Here is a 24,720-nt window from a genome sequence, read left to right on the forward strand (position 1 = left end):
TAAAGAAATTTCTTTAAAAAGATGTTAACTCAAAAACAGAAAAAGAACTAAAGTACCATAAATCATTCAACTATTTATTTTACTAAATTATAACTTAAAGAGATTATAACACACCCATTATAAAATGTTTTATGAGAGGAAAAAACTGAGGGACTTAGGAATGAGGGTGAGGGAGCTTGCATCAAGAATTCAAAAATATTTTCAAACTTTTAAAACACACACACACATTATGTTTTCAATAACCTCAAGCAGGTGCCTCTAAGACAACAGCCTTGCTGTGTCCTCTTAAAGGTCTTTGTGAATCTCTTTAGGCTTTAGGTTATATATTCTTTTTTTCCAGGACATTGTTTCTCTGAACCCAAAGATCAGAGGCCAGCCAGAAAGGTTAACTTCTTGGGGCTACTATGACAACACTTTTTGGGGAAAAAATGGATCCATTCAATAATATGAACTCCTAAGGCATCTTCCCTCCACCCATTCATTCATTCTCTCAACCAACATTTATTGACTATCTTCTCAGATACAAGTCAATTGACCTAATGACAGGTAAGATTTGATCCTGATTTTCAGAAGGTAAAAGACTAGTTGGAAGATAAGCCATAGGCTGAAACATAAAATTCCCTTCTGTTCTCCACCCTGATCATCCTATTGGCCAGCATAGCTGTCCATCTTCTCTATAATCTTCTCAAAAGGGTATGGGACAAAAGATTACTTATTCTTCCTATCTCCCTGGTGGTCTTTTTTTAACTTCCTCCCAATTACCTTTAAAGAAATAGTAATAGTTTCATAAAATATGTCCCTTACGTTATCCTCTGAAAGTAGTTTAAATAATGAGCTTATCTACTGATTATGAGAATTTGTTAATTCGGGATTATATACATCTTCACGAAATCTTGCCTTTTTCGCACCTGTAAACTCATTTTGCTGCTGCTGCTGCTAAGTCGCTTCAGTCGTGTCCGACTCTGTGCGACCCCATAGACAGCAGCCCACCAGGCTCCCCTGTCCCTGGGATTCTCCAGGCAAGAACACTGGAGTGGGTTGCCATTTCCTTCTCCAATGCATGAAAGTGAAAAGTGAAAGTGAAGTTGCTCAGTCGTGTCCGACTCTATCGACCCCATGGACTGCAGCCTACCAGGCTCCTCCATCCATGGGATTTTCCAGGCAAAAGTACTGGAGTGGGGTGCCATTGCCTTCTCCTAAACTCTTTTTAATGTTCCCTTAATCCATGTACTCCTTTTATCTCTCTCTTTGACATAACCATATTATTCTTTTCTAAAGACTCAATTCTTATTCAACTGGACATTTTCAGTGGATAATGACAGCAATGCCCCATGACAGCAATAGCTGTGAAAAGATATAAAGCATTTAATTTCCTTTTGCCTTGACTTCCTCTAAGTTTTAGCTTAGCCTTTCCAGCACAAATATCTTCTTCCTTCTTTTTCTCCTCTTTATTTCCAACTTCCATTTTATGGCTGTTCTCTTATCCTTATTTAGATGGTCCTTTTGTGGGCATCTTACACAAGAAATTATCTTGGGCCCCTTTTTGGAAGTAGGTATAGAACAAATAAAAATTGCTTCACTGCTCTACCTCTCTAGTCAGAAAGAAGGTAATGATGATTTTGCCTTTGTGTTTGCCACTCTTTATGTTCATTTAAAAGTTTAACCACTTATTCATTCATTTAATGAACATGAATATTTACTGCACACCCACTATCTTCCAACACTGCACTAAATGATGCACATTCACAGTATTCAAAGATGAACTGGTACCAAATGTTTCATGGGACAGAGGTTGGAAAGTTGTACCTAGTTCAGTGCTCTAAGTTGCTACATCCTCTTTAAGGGAGATGAGATCCAAAGGCTTAGAGATGGGAGAAATGGGGATCGGCATGATATCTGTTATGCATGAATTTCCTAGGAATAGAAAGAAAACCTTAAAGGTCAAGGAAGAAGTCACAACTGGGAAAGAAAGAAGCTTGTATTGTCCAAGTAGAAAAATTTTCCAGAGGGTCCTGTCTAATTAGAACATTTTCTATGAAAGCCAGGAGATCCTTCAACAAGCAAGGATGACCATATAATCCTATTTTTCACAGTGGCTTTATAGTCCACCTATTTATACCTGAACAAAAATTATTACCATAGCAAAACAAAAACCAATCATCACACCAAACTGGTTTATGTCCCACTTCAGTCATAAATTAGAAGTTCAATACCCATCTCTAAAATGAGGATAATATCATAGAACTATGGTAGCAATTAAAAGTGCAAATTCATTTTTTAAACTTAGCAATCAGGAAATCTAACATTATTAAACAATACAGTATCTAGATAACATATAATGAAGAAAAATAATCTGAAAGTGCTTATAATAATTTTGAAAATGCTTACAGTGAACATCTAGATAAGTTTGTTAATTCTGCTGTGAAAGAAAGTTGTGGTATCATGGTAATTGGATTTACTATTTCAGTATCTGTTTCTTCAAATTCTGAAGCTAAATATGAGAAGCTCTAGAAACAGAAAAAGAAATAATTTATAATGTAAATTCACTGTTTAGGACAATTATTCTTAAAATTAAACTTTTTTATTTGTCATTTCGTTGGGTAACTATTATAAATATCAAGATTTCCTATTCTATCACTATTCTATCAAACAAATATTATAACCAGTTAGGATGAGTTGAATGTTATTTTGCAGTGTAAATACCTCCTGTTTCTTCCTGTTCTTAAATGCTTTTCCTTCAGTTTTCTTCTCAGTCCCAGACATTTTTGACAATTCTTGTTTTTGTTCATCACATTTATTCATTTTCAACCTAATTAATAAAAAAATAGAATTATTTAAAACAGAAATATGGAATTATTTGAGTTGTTAGAGATATTGCCAACACACTACACACATACATCACAATCTCTTACATTAAATAATTTTACATCCCAAGGAATTTGTCAGTATGATACACATACATATGCTGCTGCTAAGTCGCTTCAGTCGTGTCTGACTCTGTGCGACCCCATAGACAGAAGCCCACCAAGCTCCCCCGTCCCTGGGATTCTCCAGGCAAGAACACCGGAGTGGGTTGCCATTTCCTTCTCCAATGCATGAAAAGTGAAAAGTGAAAGTGAAGTCGCTCAGTTGTGTCCGACCCTCAGCGACCCCATGGACTGCAGCTTACCAGGCTCCTCCATCCATGGGAGTTTCCAGGCAGGAATACTGGAGTGGGGTGCCATTGCCTTCTCCTACACATACATATATATGCATATAAATATAATATTTCATAAGCTTGTTCTCAGTTTTCACAGATTTCTCCCTACTTATTAAATACTACCAGGGAAGCCCAGTTAATTTACTGTTAGTACTTTTATGCCATTTCTAAGGATATTAAGAAACCTCTCTGATGAGAATAAGGAACCAATGGGGATGGAAGATATAAATTTAAGGGCATAACCCATGCTTCCTCTCATTTTTTTTTTTTTAATTTTTGGCCGCAACAGGTAGCATGTAGGATCTTAGTTCCTTGACCAGGGATTGAACTCACACCCCTTGCATGGTTAAGCATGGAGTCTTAACCCCTGGACCACCAAGCAAGAGGTAGTCCAAGTGGACCAAGCAAGTCCCTCTCGTATTTCTTAAGCTGTGAACATGAGCATGTGTAAGGGCAAGACACTGTAGCAACAGTAAGTGGTAAATCAGGTATACTCCTTGGGGTTTATGCATAAACAGTAAGGAATTCATGACATTACTACTACCAACACAGTGACTGCCGCCACCACCACCACCTACTACTGCTGCACCACTACACTCCTGCCACTATTCCTGCCACCACCACTCACAACTACTCTGTATTACTCCCACTTCTATGAGGACCACCACCACCACCAACTACTACTGCTGTCCTACTATTATTTCTACAACTACTACCACCACCACCACCAACTACTACTACAACTACTACTATTACCACTAGCTAGCTCAAACATTGTACTTACGAAGTACACGCCAGGCAATGTTCTATGTACTTTACACGTATTAACTCACTTAATTCTCACAGCAACCCCACGAAGTAGGTTTTACTATCATTCCTCTTCCATTAGCAGTCCAGCAAAACCCCAGTTATCTGGAACACTTTCAGATGGCAGGGGTTTACACTTTTCAGCAAAAAGTTCAGTCTTTAAATTTTAATCTTTTAAAAAGGAGATTCTTTGATATTATATACTCTGTTGGGAATAGCAAATGGTGCAGTTGCTCTGCGGAGAAGGCAATGGCACCCCACTCCAGTACTGTTGCCCGGAAAATCCCATGGACGGAGGAGCCTGGTGGGCTGCAGTCCATGGGGTCGCTGAGTCGGACACGACTGAGCGACTTCACTTTCACTTTTCACTTTCATGCACTGGAGAAGGAAATGGCAATCCACTCCAGTGTTCTTGCCTGGAGAATCCCAGGGACGGGGGAGCCTGGTGGGCTGCCGTCTATGGGGTCGCACAGAGTCCGACACGACTGAAGCGACGCAGCAGCAGCAGCAGCAGCGGCGGCAGCAGCAGCAGTTGCTCTGGAAAACAGTTGTCTTAAAGCTGTAACTACTGTTTATATATTCAAGATACAAATTCTTTGTTGACTATATCAAGCAGTTGACTAACTTCTGGATTTTTTCCCAGTTTCTGTTAATTCCCAGTGATTAGTGGGCAACTCCTCAGGAGACCTATAAGAACAAACAGAGCAGCCACTCACCTCTGAAACTGTAACTTTACTGAAGTGCTTGTAAACCCTTGTCGTTGTCGAAGGGATTTTATCTGTTTCCAAGTCCGTAATATACTGTGTAGCAGGGAAAAGTCCTTTTCCTTTTCTAATTCATAGAGTTGTTTTGTATCACTACAACAATAATGTTAGATTAAAAATTAGTGAACTGGGCATATACCCAGAGAAAACTAGAATTCAAAAAGACACATGCACCCCAATGTTCATGCACTACTATTTACCATAGCCAGGACATGGAAACAGCCTAAATCTATCAACAGAGGAATGGATAACGAAGATGTGGTACATATACACAATGGAGTATCACTGTCACAAAAGGAGTGAAATTGGGTCATTTGTAGAGACATGGATGGATTGAGAGACAAAGCAAATATCACATATGAATGCATATATTAATACATGGAATTTGAAAAACATGGTATAAGCAATCTATTTACAAATCAGAAATAGAGATACAGGTGTACAGAACAAACATATGGATACCAAAGGGGAAAAGGAGGGTGGGTGGGTGAATTGGGATATTGGAGTTGACATACATACACTATTGATACTGTGTATAAAATAGATAACGAGAAACCACTGTATAGCACAGGAAAATCTACTCAGTGCTCTGCAGTGACCAAAACGCGAAGGAAATCCAAGAGAGGGGAGATATATATATATATATGATTCACTTTGCTGTACAGTAGAAACTAACACAACATTGTAAAGCAACCAGACTCCAATGAAAAAAAACAAATCATGTTAGTGGATTAGAGCCACAAGTCATTACAAATGGCTTCAAACAATTTATTGCACTAACTCTTCTGGGCTCCCCACCTCATTTTTTTTTTTTTCCATTTTACTCACATCTTCATATAGAGAATGAAATTCCATTTAGAAATTTATGCATCTTTAAGATTTTTCACTATTCAAAGTACTCTACTAAAATCCATGTATTTCCAGGTTTTCTTAACATTCTGTAGTATATTTATCATAGTTTTTTCAGATTAACAATCAGAACTACTGCTTCAAATTTAGAAGTACTTTGCCTGATGGGATAGTGAGCATACTACTTGAATATCAAAGTAATATAATCCAGTCTACATAAAAATGGATTGCTTAACCCATTTAGATATATTTAGGCTTAACATCACCATTTTCTTTTGTGCTTTCTCCTTGTCTCATGTTTCTCTGTTCCGTTTCCTCTCTTTTTTTTTTTTTTTGCCTTCTTTTGGATCAGTTGAGTATTTTTTATTATCTCATTTTCCTCTTGATTTGGAAACTATATCTTTTTATCCTCTTCCTTTAGAGGTTATAAGTTAAAATTTAAGTCCTTGATTTACTAAAGTCTTAATCGCTAATGCAAATATCTTTAATTACTTTTACCGTTCTCCATTCTTTACTCCATTCTAAAAGTTTTATACTCTGTTTTTTTATTGAAGTATAGTTGATTTATAATGCCAACTTCTGCTGTACTGCAAAGTGACTCAGTTTTACACATGTATATATTCTTTTTAAAATATTCTTTTCCATTATGGTTTATCCCAAGAAATTATATTCAGTTCCTTGTACTATGCAGTAAGACCTTATTGTTTATCCATTCCAAATGCAATGATTTGCATCTACCAACCCCGAATTCCCAGTCCCTTCCTCTCCTTCCCCACTTGGCAACCACAAGTCTGATCGCTATGTCTGTGAGTTAGCTTGTTTTGCAGATAGGTTCACTCTAGATTCCACATAGAAGTGATATCATATGGTATTTGTTTTTCTCTTTCTGACTTACTTCACTCAGTATGACAATCTAGTTTCATCCATGAAACTGCAAACGGCATCATTTTTTATGGCTGAGTAGTATTCCATTGTATATATATGTACCACATCCTTCCTTATCCATTCATCTGTCGATGGACATTTATTATAGGTTATTTACATGTTTTGGCTATTGTGAATAGTCCTACTATGAACATAGGGGTGCATGCATCTTTTTGAATTATAGCTTTACCCAGGTATATGCCCAGAGGTGGGATTGCTGGATCATGTGGTAATTCTATTTTTAGTTTTCTGAGGAACCTCCATCCTGTTTTCCATAGTGGCTACACCAACACACATTTCCACCAACAAGGTAGGAGGATTCCCTTTTTCCACACTCTCTCCACCGTTTGTTACTTGTAGACTTTTTAATGATGGCCACTTTGACTGGTATGAGGTGGTACCTCATTGCAGTTTCAATTTTCATTTCTCTAATAATTAGTGATGTTGAGTATTTTTCATGTGACTACAGGCCATCTTTACACTTTCTTTGGAGAAATTTCTATTTAGGTCTTCTGCCCATTTTTCAATTGGGTTGTTTGGTTTTTTGTTATTGAATTGTACAGGCTATTTATATGTTTTGGAGATTAAGCCCTTGTCAGTCACATCATTGGCAAATATTTTCTCTCATTCTGTAAGTTGTCTTTTTGGGGTTCTTTGGTTTTGTTTTTGTCTGTTTTCTTTGCTGTACAAAAGTCTGTAGTTTGATTAGGGCCTATTTGTTTACTTTTGTTTTTTATTTCTATTTGTCTTGGGAGAGACTTAAGAAAACATTGGTACAATTTATGTCAGAGAATGTTTTGTCTATGCTCTCTTCTAGGAGTTTTATGGTATTATGTCTTACCTTTAAGTCTAAGCCATTTTGTGAACTCTCTAATTTTATGCCTGTAAAACATCATTACATGACTACTCACTGAGACTTATCCACATATTTACCACTCTTTTTACTCCTTAGTCTTTCCTTACTTCCTCAGCATTCTTTATGTCAATGAGTGTTTTTGGCTTTAAGTTTTAGTTAATCTTATCAGTTCAGTTCAGTTCAGTTGCTCAGTCGTGTCCAACTCTTTGTGACCCCATGAATCGCAGCACGCCAGGCCTCCCTGTCCATCACCAACTCCCGGAGTTCACTCAAACTCATGTCCATCGAGTCAGTGATGCCATCCAGCCATCTTATCCTCTGTCGTCCCCTTTTCCTCCTGCCCCCAATCCCTCCCAGCATCAGAGTCTTTTCCAATGAGTCAACTCTTCACATGAACTGGCCAAAGTACTGGAGTTTCAGCTTATAAACAACAGTAATTTACTGTTTTGTATATACTGATAGTTTCTATTAATTCATTCAACTACTATTTACAGAGATAGTTCATTATATGCCAGTACTTGTACAAGGCATATGTCAGCTTCCTCAAGTAACAGTGTTTATACTAAACAAGTAACAATGTTTATACTGAACTAGGCTATTCTTGGAGAAGGCAGTGGCACCCCACTCCAGTACTCTTGCCTGGAAAATCCCATGGACAGAGGAGCCTGGTAGGCTGCGGTCCGTGGGGTCGCTAAGATTCAGACACGACTGGGCAAATTCACTTTCACTTTTCACTTTCATGCATCGGAGAAGGAAATGGCAACCCACTCCAGTGTTCTTGCCTGGAGAATCCCAGGGATGGGGGAGCCTGGTGGGCTGCCGTCTACGGGGTCGCACAGAGTTGGACACGACTGAAGTGACTTAGCAGCAACAGCAGCAGGCTATTCTAGGAAACCCAATTATTTAAAACAACTTGCCTCCAGCGGTTAAGAATTTGTAGAGCCATTTTAGGTCAATGGGCAGGGAGTCAGAGAAATTCTTTAACTATCAAATCACTCAGAGTAGTCATATCTTTGTGCAAGTTTAACTTTCTACCCAATAAGTACCTCCCAGAGAGCTTTCCTGCTTTTGGAGATTCCTAAGCACATAATTATGTATTGTCTTTAAATTATTTTTCCAATTATTTTATACTTTCCTAATTTCTCTTCCTAACTAGCCTAGTAGCTAATGATTCCCAAATTGTAGACCATTTTTTAAAATAAGGGTCCTTAACTCTACATACTCATTGAGTATTGCTTTTAGGTTAAATTAGTAATATATCTTGCACATATGTGTATGCAAACTAGTTCTCAAACATACAAACACTTCAGATAAACATGATTCAAGTAAATTGAAAGGTATCAGTAAATTTGTAATAGTTTTTAGTCAACATATTTTTAAATAAATAGATCATATTAATAAAGCTACAGCTACTTTCATGTGATACTTCTATTAAATATTTTTACACAAAAATGTTACAAAAAGTTGGAACCATTTATTTAACTGCCTAAAGGCTATGAATCTTCAGCAGTCTCACTCCTGGGTATATACCAGAAAACAGGACATCTCTAATTGGAAAAGATACATGCACCCCAATGTTCATAGCAGCAGTGCTTACAACAGCCAGAAGATGGAAACAAACCCCAAGGGTCCATCAACAGATGATTGGTTTAAGGTGTGTATATCCCCTCACACACACAAATATGGAATATTACTCAGCCATAAAAAAGAATGAAATATTATAACTTGCAACAACATATGGACCTACAGGGGCTTTCCAGGTGGCGCTAGTGGTAAAGAACCTGCCTGCCAATGCAGGAGGATGTAAGAAATTAGGGTTTGATCCCTGGGTCAGGAAGATCTCCTTGGAGAAGGGCATAACAACCCACTCTAGTATTCTTGCCTAGAGAATCCCATGGACAGAGGAGCCTAGTGGCTACAGTCCACAGGGTCACAAAAAATCAGACACAACTGGAGTGACTTAGCATGCACACATGCATGGACCTAGAGAGGATTTTACTTAGTGAAGCAAGTCAAAAGAGTATACAAATACTATATAACATCACTTATATGTGGAATCTAAAAAATAACACAAATGAATCTGTATACAGAACAGAAACTCAGAGACATAGAAAAGAAACAAGGTTACCAAAGGGGAAAAGGAGGGAAGGAGGAACAAATTAGAAGTGTTGGATTAACCCAAACTATTACACATAAAATAGATAAGCAACAAAGACTTACTGCTTAGCACAGGGAATTATATTTGATAAATCTCATAATGGCAAATATTTGATAAAACTTATAATGGAATATTGGAGAAGGCAATGGCACCCCACTCCAGTACTCTTGCCTGGAAAATCCCATGGATGGAGGAGGCTGGTAGGCTGCAGTCCATGGGGTCACTAAGAGTCGGACATGACTGAGCGACTTCACTTTCACTTTTCACTTTCATGCAATGGAGAAGGAAATGGCAACCCACTCCAGTGTTCTTGCCTGGAGAATCCCAGGGATGGGGGAGCCTGGTGGGCTGCCGTTCTATGGGGTCGCACAGAGTCGGACATGACTGAAGCGACTTAGCAGCAGCAGCATAATGGAATATAATCTGAAAATTACAATGGAATCACTTGGCTGTATACCTGAAACTAACAAAATATTGTAAATCAGCTATATTTCAATTTTAAAAATAGTAAGGATATTGTTAGTTTCTTATTTTACATCTTCCACAGCATAGTACAATACTTTGTTTAAACAAGCTCCTTAATAAATGCTTGATGAATACAAGAATGTCCTAAAACCTACCTTATCTGCCAATAATAATCCTGCAAAGATTTTCTGGTCAGCTGGCTTATTTCCGAATTTTCATTTGCTAATTTGGTAGCATCCGTCAGTGCTTTAAGCTAAAACAAAAGAGCTTTTTTGGTACACTTCATCCACCTGTTACTATCACTCCAATTCACCTGTAGGTCTAAGTATGTGCATCAGAAACACAAGTGTATACTTTTTTTGTATTGCTGTCTTGTTTTTCAAAATATATTTCATAAAAGTACCCTGGGGCAGAACTGAAAAAGAGCCTCAATATTTGTCTAAGAGATAAACCTTATACCATGCAACTTCTAGGTAGTCATTTGATCAGTTAACATAAAGAAATGTCATTCAATCAAGATAGAAGACTGAACACAGGAATCTATTTTATCTTCTACCTAATATCCAATGGTTACAGAAAAGACATCTATCTGTCTTTATCCATATCCACTGCCATCATCACAACCATATCTATATACATATTTTATAATTATATCTACATCTATATCTCTCTATAAAAGAATAAATATATAGCAACATAGGAAAAGAAGTCAAATAAAATCAACAGAATGTACTGAAGAAACTACAAAACAAAGAGAAATATCCACAGAGAATACTGACAAAGAAATAAAACCAGGGGAAACTGTTCTCTATAACAGGGATAGGCAGAAAAAGCCTATCACAGTTAGGGACAGTTTGTGGGAACTCCAAGACTGGAGTCAGTGGATATAAACTTCTACTGCAAGACACAAGGGAAGACCTCAACAACTGTGAAGACATACTGCATGCCTGGATGTGGAAACCCAAATTTTTAAAGATAAAATTTCTTTTACAATTAATATAATAACCAATGGTTCAGATGGTAAAGAATCTGCCTGCAATGAAAGAGACCCAGGTTCGGTCCCTGGGTCAGAAGATCTCCTGGAGAGGGGAATGGCTACGCACTCCACTATTCTTGCCTGGAGAATTCTATGGACAGAGAAGCCTGGTGGGCTACAGTCCATGGGACGGCAAAGAGTCGGACTTGACTGAGAGACTAACACTCTCATTTTCAAAGAAGCTGCAGTAAAAATGGTAGGAGAATCTTTAAAATAGAAGTTAACAAGCTAGTTCTAATGTTCATATGGAAGATCAACTCTGTAAGAATTTTATTCTAGGAAAAAACCAATGAGGAGATACTCGTCCTTAGAAAAGTAAGGGCTGTTCATATTGTTGAGCCATCAAATTAACCAACTACAGAACTGCCCTAACTTAGAACTTTTGATATAGAAAGTCATACCTTTTCCCTATGGTTTAAAGCAACTGAGAGAGCACTCTGTGAATTGTAACCAAAGATATGCTAACTGATAAAAATCTAGGAAATCTAATAAATGAACAAAACCTAAAGTCCCCAAAGAAAAAAACTGACAGGTTTGACCTCATAAAATTTTAAATATTTCCAAGAGATAGGAAAAATGAAGTAAAAAGGCAAGTAACAGAATGGGATAAAAATATTTAAAACATATTCGAAAGATATACATTTTGTACATGCAATGTGTGTGTATGTACATGTGTAAATAGTTATATGTGTATATATATTTGTACATATATATATATATATGTGAAAACTCTTATAAAGATGAACAAAGCTATACAGAAAACTGGGCAAGTAATATCAACTATTAGTTATGGCTCTGGGAAGTAAGCTCTGTCCTGTACTATCAGTGGAAATTCAAACTGAAAAACTTTCTTGGAAAGGCAATTCATTACTCTCTGATAAAAATGTAAACTTCATGCACCCTTACTCTTGACCAAGAACTTTCACTTCTACAAATCTAGCCTACAGAAGTTTTCACACATGTGCTCAAATACATAGATACACGGATGGGCACTGCTTTATTACTTGTAATTATAAGAAGATGGAAATGACCTAAGAAGTCATTTATGAAGTCATTCATGACCATAAGAAGTGTCAAGAACGAGGAGTGATTGAACATATTAAAATACATGTATATTACGGGTCTATATATAGTGATATGGGACAAGCTCCAAGACTTGTAATTTTAAATTACAAGTAATTTTAAAGTAATTAAATTACTTTAAAAAAAGAAGTAATTTTAAAAAGCCAAGTTGCCAAATAATACATAGATCCATATAGCAGATCCAATTTATCTTAAAATCTATCATGGCATATGCATATACAGAGAAACATGGAAAAGAGATCTTTAAAGCTGTAGTCTAAACCATGAGGTGAAGATTGAAGTTGGACTTTCACAGTATGAAACGTCTACACTGAATCTCTTACAGTGGGAATGAACTCCTGAATTACTTGTGCAATTTCCCTCTTGTGTAAACTAGAGGGAACAACAGCAGAACTCTACAAAACTGAGGATCCGTTCTACTCTTTTATATTGTCTACAACATTTCTCCGTGTTCTTTAAGTGGAATTCACGTTCACCTAACAGGACATTTTGCAGTTTAAGAAATCCATAGACGTCACTGAGTCTCCTACTACTTTGAACCTGGTTTGAACACACTGAGAACGAGCAGAGCCATATATTTCACACCAAGGGACTAAAAGGATGCAAAAATTATAAATCAGTGTTTTGGTAGAAGACCAATGGTCACACCCTGCAACCCTTGGCCTTTTCCCCTCCCTCCTACAGTTCTCTTTCATTTTAGAAGGGCATACACATGCCCTACCAAATTTCTCTTTTTACAATTTACCAGGAAACTGGAGAAAATGTTTATGTGCACATTTTAAATAAATAAATAATGTGCACATTTTTATGTGCACATTTAAAATAAAGTGAAGTAAAAAGCAGCCAAGAAATTACCTTTGGCTCCTAAGAATCATTAATAAAAATGTTGCAAATAATGATCCCTCAATATTATTTTACACAGAAAGCCATGCTACATGAAAAACAAATGAGTTTTTATGTACAGTAATAGGTAGTATTCTACTGAAACAAAATTGCTATTGCTAGACCAGGCTTCAAAGATTACACAACAGTGTTGGAAAACTATTAAATAGACAAATCATATTTTCAATGACCTACATCTTAGTTTCAGAGTTGATTCTTTCATTCAAAAAAAACAACGATCATATTAAACTAAAAGTTAGAATATTCAACTTTTGTTTCAGGACATATTCTGACCTTATTAATTCATAGGCTTCATTTAGGAAGTACTCCCACACATTTGCCACATGAAAACTCAATCAAACAGATTAAGTCCTGTTGTTTTTGCACTTGTACTTTAAGAAGCAAATATATTAAAGTACAATTCATTTCTAGCTTATTGGAATGTCTTGGTGACCCTACTAGGCTTGATTATTTAACTAAATATCTCACTAAATATCTAAGTGTATTAATTAGCTGAATGAGACCTATCAGAATATCTTTTCAGAAAGAACACTAGTTAACAAAATACTCATGTATCAAAAACTCAGCATACAGTCTAAACGAGAGGTACAAATTTATAAAAGTAGTCAGTGGGTATATTTCTTTGATTTCTCCTCAGATTTTATGTACCCTTTACGATGTCACTGGGCTTCCAAAAAGAACCTGCCTGCCAAGCAGGAGACATAAAAGATGCAGGTTTGATCCCGGAGTCTGGAAGATCCCCTGAAGTAACCCATTCCAATATTCTTGCCTGGAGAATCCCATGGACTGAGGAGCCTGGTGGGCCACAGTCCATTGGGCTGCAAAGAGTCGGACGCGGCTGAAGCTACTTAACATGCGTGTATGCAAGAATTCCATGGACAGAGGAACCTGGAAGGCTACAGTCCACGGGGTCACAAAGAGCTGGACACAACTGAGTGCATGCACCACACACACAAACACACACACACATGCACGCGTGCACATGCATGCGTGTCAGTAGACGATTAGTTGGCTAAATCATTCTCATACTAAACTCTGTAGAAGGTTCAGGATCATTAATATTTTTATCAAAAATACTTTCTTACAAGACTTGAAATAGTCATTTGGTTCTTTTAAATAGTAATCATTTCAAATATTCTTCTTGAGTCATAGGATCAAGAAATACCATTGATTAGCAAACTATTTATAAATGCTAAATACCCTGCAGGATATGTGTGAGTCTGTCTCCCTGGCCAGTTAACTCCTACAATTTCTTTTCAGAAAAACTGAAATCAAGCTTTGTTTTATTTGGTTAAATAGTTGAAGTGCTAAGGGAACATTCCACCATAACTTGCTCCGTACTGTTTTTTTTTTTTTCCCCAATATTAAAGGTTCAGCTCTGTAAATGTAATGAAAACCATGCTTACCTTCTCATAAAGCAGCTGTGGTAAATTCTGTTGCTGCCTGTCCTGAAAACACTCATAAAGTTGGAGCAGCCTAGCACATAATACTTGTTCTTGATTGAAGAGAGGATGGTGACTGAATTGCAAACCCACTATATTGAGATCTAATTGGTACATTTCCCTTTGACCTTCCATTTTGTTCCTAATAGAGCTTTCTAGATCAGATTTCACTGCCTTTTAAAGAAAAGTATTTACACAATGTTAATTCAATTCTATTTTTTTAATTACAAGTTAACTCCTTATAAAAGTAACACGCTAACTGTAAGAAAATGAAGACACAGAAAAGCAAAAAAACAATTATTTGCTCCTTCTTTCTTAAAACTGATTATAGCCCTTGATTTCATATATTTATATTGGAGCATTTTAATCGCCTTACTATAAATGGTCATCTACTTTACTACTATGTGCTGGCAGAGGCTAACTTTCAAGTTACAAGCGCCCAAGTAATTTCCTAAAGGATTGCGATAAAAAAAATGGTGTTTAGAATTGGTGGGTCAATAGTTCGTTAAGATGATGATCTAATAATCATCTGGAGCCAGACTTAAATCGCAAACTATTATCTCTGCTTCAGTGGCCCTTACAGCACTGAGATTTTTATTTCCCAGTGAGAAACCCCAAATGAACCTTGCCTCCATAGCTGGCTGTGCATAATAAAAACTGTAGAGAAGACAGAAGGGAAAGGCAGGCAAAGGTATTTGTCTGACACTAACTCCAGAATATTACCTGCTAAGGATGGTGGTACAGAATGAATTTTAATACTCAAGTTTACATGCTTGGTGAAGTGACATTTATATTTATTCCCAACTCTAAGAGTCCATGAAACACTGAAATTAGCTTGAATGAAGTTAGAAAAGAGCAGAAAGCTCCGATGACAGTTATTAATAGCAATAAAGTGTTTTTTAATTCAGATACGTACACTGGGTTTTTCAGACATAATAATAGTTTATTAACTACAGATTAGTGTAGACATAACTTTTACATGCACTTTTGACATTTTTCAAAACCATAAAATTCATTTGACTTGCTTTACTGTGGTGGTCTAGAAGTGAACCAGCAATATCTTAGAGATATGCCTGTATTTCCAAATATCTATATAAAACAAGCAGGGTAACTAGATAGCAAGACCAAAAATCCAGGGACAAGATTTTAAACAAAATTGCATCTGAAAACATCTCCACTGAATCCAAAATACAAGTGGGTAGAGAAAAACCACTAACAGCAAGATCTGCATAGTATTGGTGACTGCATAAAAGTCGAAAGAAGCAATGAAACATCTGACTATCCTGTTAAGAGAACTGAAAGAGCCAACAGATACTCACCAGAAAGTAAAAAAATTTAAACAATTTAAAAACAATTTAAAAAAAGAAGGTAAAACTGTTACGGGTTTTGTCTACTCCAAGTATGGGTAACAGCAAGGAATTTTGGTAAAAACATCAACATTCATTCATGATAAAAAACTCTTGTATTTGTCTTAATTTTAAAAGTAGGACAACTAATTAAACCTTAAATGCATTTTTTTTTATGGTAAAATGGTAAACGATTTTCTTAGCAGCAAGAAGTTTTGGTGTATTTTTAGAAAATCCTGAAATAAATTCATAAGTGGTATAAAGATATTAAAGACATATTATGATATGAGGAATTTTTTTAAATTTTTCTAGATTCTCTAAGAAACGAACAGAGACTGTGGAGAAGAAAAGAGAGTGTATATTATGTAGAAAGAAGCTTCTCACATGTTAAAGAAAGATAAGGAGACCTCTGAAATTATAAATCTCTTCAGTTTAGGGAGAAACCTTATTTTCTGTGTAGGCTGAGAAGTATCAGCACTATAAGGAGTGAAATGCTGTTAAAATGTTGCAGCTACTGATTTCTTTCACCAGTGTTTTATAGTTTTCTATATATAAGTCTTTAGTTTCTTTAGGTAGATATATTCCTAAGTATTTTATTCTTTTCGTTGCAATGGTGAATGGAATTGTTTCCTTAATTTCTATTTCTATTTTCTCATTATTAGTGTATAGGAATGCAAGGGATTTCTGTGTGTTGATTTTATATCCTGCAACTTTACTATAAAACACTGGTGAAAGAAATCAAAGAGGACACTAATAGACGGAGAAATATACCATGTTCATGGATTGGAAGAATAATATAGTGAAAATGAGTATACTACCCAAAGCAATTTATAGATTCAATGCAATCCCTATCAAGCTACCAACGGTATTCTTCACAGAGCTAGAACAAATCATTTCACAATTTGTATGGAAATACAAAAAACCTCGAATAGCCAAAGCAATCTTGAGAAAGAAAAATGGAACTGGAGGAATCAACCTACCTGACTTCAGGCTCTACTACAAAGCCACAGTCATCAAGACAGTATGGTACTGGCACAAAGACAGAAATATAGATCAATGGAACAAAATAGAAAGCCCAGAGATAAATCCACGCACATATGGACACCTTATCTTTGACAAAGGAGGCAAGAATATACATACAATGGATTAAAGACAATCTCTTTAACAAGTGGTGCTGGGAAAACTGGTCAACCACTTGTAAAAGAATGAAACTAGAACACTTTCTAACACCATACACAAAAATAAACTCACAATGGATTAAAGATCTAAATGTAAGACCAGAAACTATAAAACTCCTAGAGGAGAACATAAGCAAAACACTCTCTGACATACATCACAGCAAGATCCTCTATGACCCACCTCCCAGAATATTGGAAATAAAAGCAAAAATAAACAAATGGGACCTAATTAAACTTAAAAGCTTCTGCACAACAAAGGAAACTATAAGCAAGGTGAAAAGACAGCCTTCAGAATGGGAGAAAATAATACCAAATGAAGCAACTGACGAACAACTAATCTCAAAAATATACAAGTAACTCCTTCAGCTCAATTCCAGAAAAATAAATGACCCAATCAAAAAAGGGGCCAAAGAACTAAATAGACATTTCTCCAAAGAAGACATACAGATGGCTAACAAACACATGAAAAGATGCTCAACATCACTCATTATCAGAGAAATGGAAATCAAAACCACTATGAGGTGCCATTTCACACCAGTCAGAATGGCTGCGATCCAAAAGTCTACAAATAATAAATGCTGAAGAGGGTGTGGAGAAAAGGGAATCCTCTTACACTGTTGGTGGGAATGCAAACTAGTACAGCCTCTATGGAGAACAGTGTGGAGATTCCTTAAAAAACTGGAAATAGAACTGCCTTATGATCCAGCAATCCCACTGCTGGGCATACACACTGAGGAAACCAGAAGGGAAAGAGACACGTGTACCCCAATGTTCATCACAGCACTGTTTATAATAGCCAGGACATGGAAGCAACCTAGATGTCCATCAGCAGATGAATGGATAAGAAAGCTGTGGTACATATACACAATGGACCATTAAAAAGAAAACATTTGAATCAGTTCTAATGAGGTGGATGAAACTGGAGCCTATTACACAGAGTGAAGTAAGCCAGAAAGAAAAACACCAATACAGTATACTAATGCATATATATAGAATTTAGAAAGATGGTAACAATAACCCTGTATACGAGACAGCAAAAGAGACACTGATGAATAGAACAGTCTTTTGGACTCTGTGGGAGAGGGAGAGGGTGGGAAGATTTGGGAGAATAGCATTGAAACACGTATAATATCATATATGGAACGAGTCGCCAGTCCAGGTTCGATGCACGATACTGGATGCTTGGGGCTGGTGCACTGGGACGACCCAGAGGGATGGTATGGGGAGGGAGGAGGGAGGAGGGTTCAGGATGGGGAACACATGTATACCTGTGGCAGATTCATTTTGATACATGGCAAAACCAATACAATATTGTAAAGTTAAAAAATAAAATAAAAATGTTGCAGCTACTGGAATATGAGGGATGGGATGGGGAGGGAGGTGGGAACAGGGTTCAGGATGGGGAACACATGTACACCCATGGCTGATTCATGTCAATGAATGGCAAAAACCACTACAATATTGTAAAGTAATTAGCCTCCAATTAAAATAATTAAAAAAAAAGAAAGAAATACAGAAAGGCATCTTTTAAGAAAAAGCATTGACTACAAAAGGCATATAATTACTAGAAGAGGAAAAGTAAGATCATGGCACCTGGTCCCATCACTTCATGGGAAATAGATGGGGAAACAATGGAAACAGTGACAGTCTTTATTTTCTGAGGCTCCAAAATCACTGCAGATGGTGACTGCAGCCATGAAATTAAAAGATGCTTGCTCCTTGGAAGAAAGGCTATGACCAACCTAGGCAGCATATTAAAAAGCAGAGACATTACTTTGCCAACAAAGGTCTGTCTAGTCAAAGCTATGGTTTTTCCAGTAGTCATGTATGGATGTGAGAGTTGGACTGTAAAGAAAGCTGAGCGCTGAAGAATTGATGCTTTTGAACTGTGGTGTTGGAGAAGACTCTTGAGAGTCCCTTGAACAGCAAGGAGATCAAACCAGTTGATCCTAAAGGAAATTAACTCTGAATATTCCCTGAAGGACTGATGCTGAAGCTGAAGCTCCAACACTTTGGCCACCACTGGATAAGTTTCTGATGCTGGGAAAGATTGAAGGCAGGAGGAGAAGGGGTACAACAGAGGATGAGATGGTTGGATGGCATCACCGACTCAATGGACATGAGTTTTAGTGAACTCTGAGTGATAGTTAAAAGCAGGGAAGCCTGGCGTGCTGCAGTTCATGGGGTCGCAAAGAGTCACACGATTATGTGACTGAACAACAACAAAGGCAGGTGACTGAGCAATTAAGTTTTTGTACATAATTCTTATTTAAATGTTTTTATGACATGACTGAGGAACTTCACTTTCACTTTTCACTTTCCTGCATTGCAGAAGGAAATGGCAACCCATTCTAGTGTTCTTGCCTGGAGAATCCCAGGGACGGGGGAGCCTGGTGGGCTGCCATCTATGGGATCGCAGAGTCGGACACGACCGAAGCGACTTAGCAGCAGCAGCAGCATGCCAAATTTTTAATATAACTATTTCTGTCTAAATATTTCTTTTCATTAGGTTAATGAACTGCTAATTTTTATAATGTGCTCTGAAATACACATAAAATTTGTTTCTTTGATTGTTAAGTACAATATATATTCATTTCTGAAATCTAGAAAAGAGTATAAGAAAGAAAATAAAAATAAGCCTATGTCCTACCATCCAGAGATAAGTATTAACTCTTATATATTTCCCAGACTTTTTATCTATATACACACATGTCTGTACTTATTCATTGATAAATTCCTTCACTCATTATCTATTTTTATAAAGATAGGATCATATGAAATTTCACATTCCGCCTTTTTTTTTAACTTCACATTCTGAGCTCTCCCCCAGATCATTAAATATTCCTTGAAAACATAATTTTAATGGCTATTTAATACTTCATCATAGCTTTGCCTTTACTAGACTTACTAATATCCTCAAAAGGTGAATTAACAAAATAAGTATACAAGTAAATATACAAGTTATAATTTATGTTACAAGAATTCTAAACATAATCACAAATAAACTGTTGTTTACCTTTCTATACATGGTCTTCAGTGCTGGATTTAAAGGTTCCTTGCTTATGTTTAGTCTGAAATTCCATGACCGTCTAATAGGTGAAGGTAATGACATTATTTCTCCACTTTCTTCAAACCAACACTTTCCCTATTAAAAATACTTAAGAATGTAGTAATTAAATATTACACTAAAAACAAATGTCACATTACTGCCAGTGAGTGATTTAGCTTATCAGGTAGTGAACTTGCCTCTTCTAGTTTAAGCAGACGATTTTCCATTTTGTTGCAGGTCTTTTTATATATTTCTGGCTTTTTCTGAATATAGAATCCTTCTTCTTCTAAAATGCGTGGCATCATATCTTCTGGCAGTTTAAGCTGGTTGATCACTTAATAACAAAACCTAGATGTTACTTTCAAGTCCAAAAGAGTAAACTGGGACTGACCAAACAAGATGCAAAAGAGGACTATCATATACTCTACCACTAAAGTCTACCATTCTATCTACTACTGTGGGCAGGAATCCCTTAGAAGGAATGGAGTGGCCATCATAGTCAACAAGAATCTGAAATGCACTACTTGGATGCAATCTCAAAAACGACAGAATGATCTCTGTTCATTTCCAAGGCAAACCATTAAATATCACAGTAATCCAAGCCTATTCCCCAACCAGTAACACTGAAGAAGCTGAAGTTGAACAGTTCTATGAAGACCTACAAGACTTTTTAGAACTAAAACCCAAAAAAGATGTCCTTTTCATTATAGGGGACTGGAATGCAAAAGTAGGAAGTTAAGAAACACCTGGAGTAACAGGCAAATTTGGCCTTGGAGTATAGAATGAAGCAGGGCAAAAGCTAAGAGTTTTGCCAAGAGAACACACTGGTCATAGGAAACACTCTCTTCTGACAACACAAGAGAAGACTCTACACATGGACATCACCAGATGGTCAACACCGAAATCAGACTGATTATATTCTTTGCAGTCAAAGATGGAGAAGCTCTATAGAGTCAGCAAAAACAAGAAAGGGAGCTGACCGTGGCTCAGATCATGAACTCCTCATTGTCAAATTCCAACTGAAATTTAAGAAAGTGGGGAAAACCACTAGACCATTCAGGTATGACCTAAATCAAATCCCTATGATTATACACTGGAAGCGAGAAATAGATTTAAGGGACTAGATCTGATAGAGTGCCTGAAGAACTATGGATGGAGGTTTGTGACACTGTACAGGAGACAGGAATCAAGACCATCCCCATGAAAAAGAAATGCAAAAAAGCAAAATGGCTGTCTGAGGAGGCCTTACAAATAGCTGTGAAAAGAAGAGAAGCAAAAAGCAAAGGAGAAAAGGAAAGATATACCCATATACTTCCTCAGCAATCAATGCAAAGAAATAGAGGAAAACAATAGAATGGGAAAGACTAGAGATCTCTTCAAGAAAATCAGAGATACCAAGGGAACATTTCATTCAAAGATGGGCTCAATAAAGGACAGAAATGGTATGGATCTAACAGAAGGAGAAAATATTAAGAAGAGGTGGCAAGAATACACAGAAGAACTGTACAAAAAAGATCTTCATGACCCAGATAATCATGATGGTGTGATCACTAACCTAGAGCCAGACATCCTGGAATGTGAAGTCAAGTGGGCCTTTAGGAAGCATCACTATGAACAAAGCTAGTAGAGGTGATGGAATTCCAGTTGAGCTATTTCAAATCCTGGAAGATGATGCTGCACTCAATATGCCAGCAAATTTGGAAAACTCAGCAGTGGTCACAGGACTGGAAAAGGCCAGTTTTCATTTCAATCACAAAGTAAGGCAATGTCAAAGATTGCTCAAACTACCACACAATTGCACTTATCTCACGTGCTAGTAAAATAACACTCAAAATTCTCCAAGCCAGGCTTCAGCAATACGTGAACTGTGAGCTTCCAGATGTTCAAGCTGGTTTTAGAAAAGGCAGAGGAACCAGAGATCAAACTGCCAACATCCGCTGGATCATGGAAAAAGCAAGAGAGTTCCAGAAAAACATCTATTTCTGCGTTATTGACTATGCCAAAGCCTTTGACTGTGTGGATCACAATAAACTGTGGAAAATTCTGAAGAGATGGGAATACCAGACCACCTGACCTGCCTCTTGAGAAACCTGTATGCAGGTCAGGAAGCAATAGTTAGAACTAGACATGGAACAACAGACTGGTTTCAAATTGGGAAAGGAGTACGTCAAGGCTGTATATTGTCACCCTGCTTATTTAACTTATATGCAGAGTATATCATGAGAAACGCTGGGCTGGAAGAAGCACTAGCTGGAATCAAGATTGCCAGGAGAAATATCAATAACTTCAGATATGCAGATAACATGGCAGAAAGTGAAGAACTAAAGAGCCTCTTGATGAAAGTGAAAGAGGAGAGTGAAAAAGTTGGCTTAAAGCTCAACATTCAGAAAACTAAGATCATGGCATCCAGTCCCATCACTTCATGGCAGACAGATGGGAAAACAGTGGAAACAGTGGCTGACTTTATTTTTGGGGACTCCAAAATCACTGCACATGGTGACTGCAGCCATGAAATTAAAAGACGCTTACTCCTTGGAAGGTAAGTTATGACCAACCTAGATAGCATATTCAAAAGCAGAGACATTACTTTGCCAACAAAGGTCCATCTAGTCGAGGCTACAGTTTTTCCAGTAGTCATACCTGAATGTGAGAGTGGGACTATAAAGAAAGCTGAGCACAGAATTGATGCTTTTGAACTGTGGTGTTGGAGAAGACTCTTGAGAGTCCCTTGGACTGCAAGGAGGTCCAACCAGTCCATCCTAAAGGAGATCAGTCCTGAGTGTTCATCGGAAGGACTGATGTTGAAGCTGAAACTCCAATACTTTGGCCACCTGATGCAAAGAGCTGACTCATTTGAAAAGACCCTAATGCTGGGAAAGATTGAAGGCATAGGAGAAGGAGACGACAGAGGATGAGATGGTTGGATGGCATCATGAACTTAATGGACATGAGTTTGAGTAAACTCCAGGAGTTGGTGATGGATAGGGAGGCCTGGCGTGCTGCGGTCCATGAAGTTGCAGAGTCAGACACGACTGAGTGACTGAACTGAACTGAAAGTCTACCAGAAAGTCAAATACACAGACACACACACACACACACACGACAATGAATGAGCTCTTTTAACCAATTCCCTTAAACTCAGAGAACGCACAAAGAATAAATACAGAAAACCTTCTATAATTTTAGATCATTAATTTTTATCTATCCATCATACAAAGAAGCTATTATCCTATACTACGATTCATTAATGACTTGAATATTTTATCATGAAAAAAATGATATCATGAAAAAAATCTTCTGTACCTGGAGAACTACTTGGAACAAAAATATTTGCCTGTTGTTTTTTTATTTGTTCTTGGTCATCTTCATAATCAGCAGCCTTTACTTCAAGTAAATCTGGGAAAATGACTTCTTCCACAAAATCTTCATCTTGGCCCTCAGCAAAGTTCTGTAAATCATCACCAAGTGAAAAATATTTGTGGTAACTACCATTACTGATCCCAAAAGAAAAATAAGTATACATGCTTGTCCCTAATGATTAATGTGCAGATAAATAAAATGTACTAAAATCCTGCCATGAAGTCTTTCTGATCTATGCCACCCAGTTCAAGTTCAAGATGAAAACAGGTTACAATGAACTTTCATTGAACATTGAAGAACTCACTGAAGGCTTAATATCATAAACTATGATCTTCCTACAGCCCTTCATTGCAATTCTCAACAAAATACTACTGAAGAAAAACTACATTTCAAGTCTCTCCTCTTCTATGGAAAAATGTTCTGAGATATTGGTCTATGATAGTCCAATGGTTGAGAATTCACAGTGCAGGGCAAAGTCTAGGGACATCAAGCCATGTGGTCTTCAGCCCCATTTTTTTCACCATTCAGAAAGCAGTACTACCTAAGGAAATGTGGAGCAGTCATATTCTTTTCTGGATGCTATTTAAGAAAAAAAGAAAGAAAAGTAGAAACACAAGTAGAAGTCTGTGACAGATGATCAATTATTTCTGAAATATGATATATAAAAGTTTCAAACAATGGTGATATTGAAGTAGATATATTACTAAATGTAAAAACGTATACTTTTATATCATATCAGAAATTTTATATGTCTCTTCACACACAAAAAAATCACCATTTTAGATGACTATAGTTGTCTAACTTAAAATCTACATATATTGAAAGAAAGAAGGAGACAGAATATGCGAGTCATGTAAATAAAAATCCCTTAATTTTCGAAAACATACATTTAGGGACAAATAATTAAATAAAAAGAATTAATCATAGAATTCCTTTGAATAGATAACTGTACATGGCCTTGATCAACTCTGACAAAACTGAGTAACATGGTTAAGTATCATCTAGGTTCATATCACGTCATCACATCATCATACTTTCTGTATACATCTCTGTCATGAAATCAAAAAAGATTTTAAAATCAGAAATTTTGTGGCATTTTTTTTTTCAAAAGCCAAACAAGATATGACACTGACACCTCAAGCAAGGTTTGAGGTATCTTCACATAGGGGATCTCTTTGAAGATTTCAACCACAAAGAGGGGCTCTTTGTACCTTCCAGAGCTCCCATTACCAAGCTACCTTTACTGCACCCCTGGCAGGGCTTTAAACCTGGCTTCAGAGCTGAGATCTGCCCTGACAGCT

General features: G+C 37.0%; 1 protein-coding gene across 1 annotated transcript in view; it reads right to left on the bottom strand.

Moving 5' to 3' along the window:
* Positions 1-24,720, bottom strand: part of CC2D2B (coiled-coil and C2 domain containing 2B) — a 107,991-nt gene that overhangs the window by 74,888 nt on the left and 8,383 nt on the right. The window contains exons 6-14 of the mRNA XM_070364018.1: positions 24,582-24,592; positions 23,363-23,553; positions 20,257-20,393; positions 20,027-20,155; positions 14,451-14,660; positions 10,178-10,275; positions 4,723-4,863; positions 2,704-2,809; positions 2,389-2,507 (exon numbers count right to left, since the gene is read on the bottom strand). Coding sequence (XP_070220119.1) covers positions 2,389-2,507; positions 2,704-2,809; positions 4,723-4,863; positions 10,178-10,275; positions 14,451-14,660; positions 20,027-20,155; positions 20,257-20,393; positions 23,363-23,553; positions 24,582-24,592 — 1,142 coding nt within the window. The remainder of the gene's footprint in view (positions 1-2,388; positions 2,508-2,703; positions 2,810-4,722; positions 4,864-10,177; positions 10,276-14,450; positions 14,661-20,026; positions 20,156-20,256; positions 20,394-23,362; positions 23,554-24,581; positions 24,593-24,720) is intronic.

This window comes from Bos mutus, chromosome 26 (assembly GCF_027580195.1).
Source record: "Bos mutus isolate GX-2022 chromosome 26, NWIPB_WYAK_1.1, whole genome shotgun sequence".
Lineage (NCBI taxonomy): Eukaryota > Metazoa > Chordata > Mammalia > Artiodactyla > Bovidae > Bos > Bos mutus.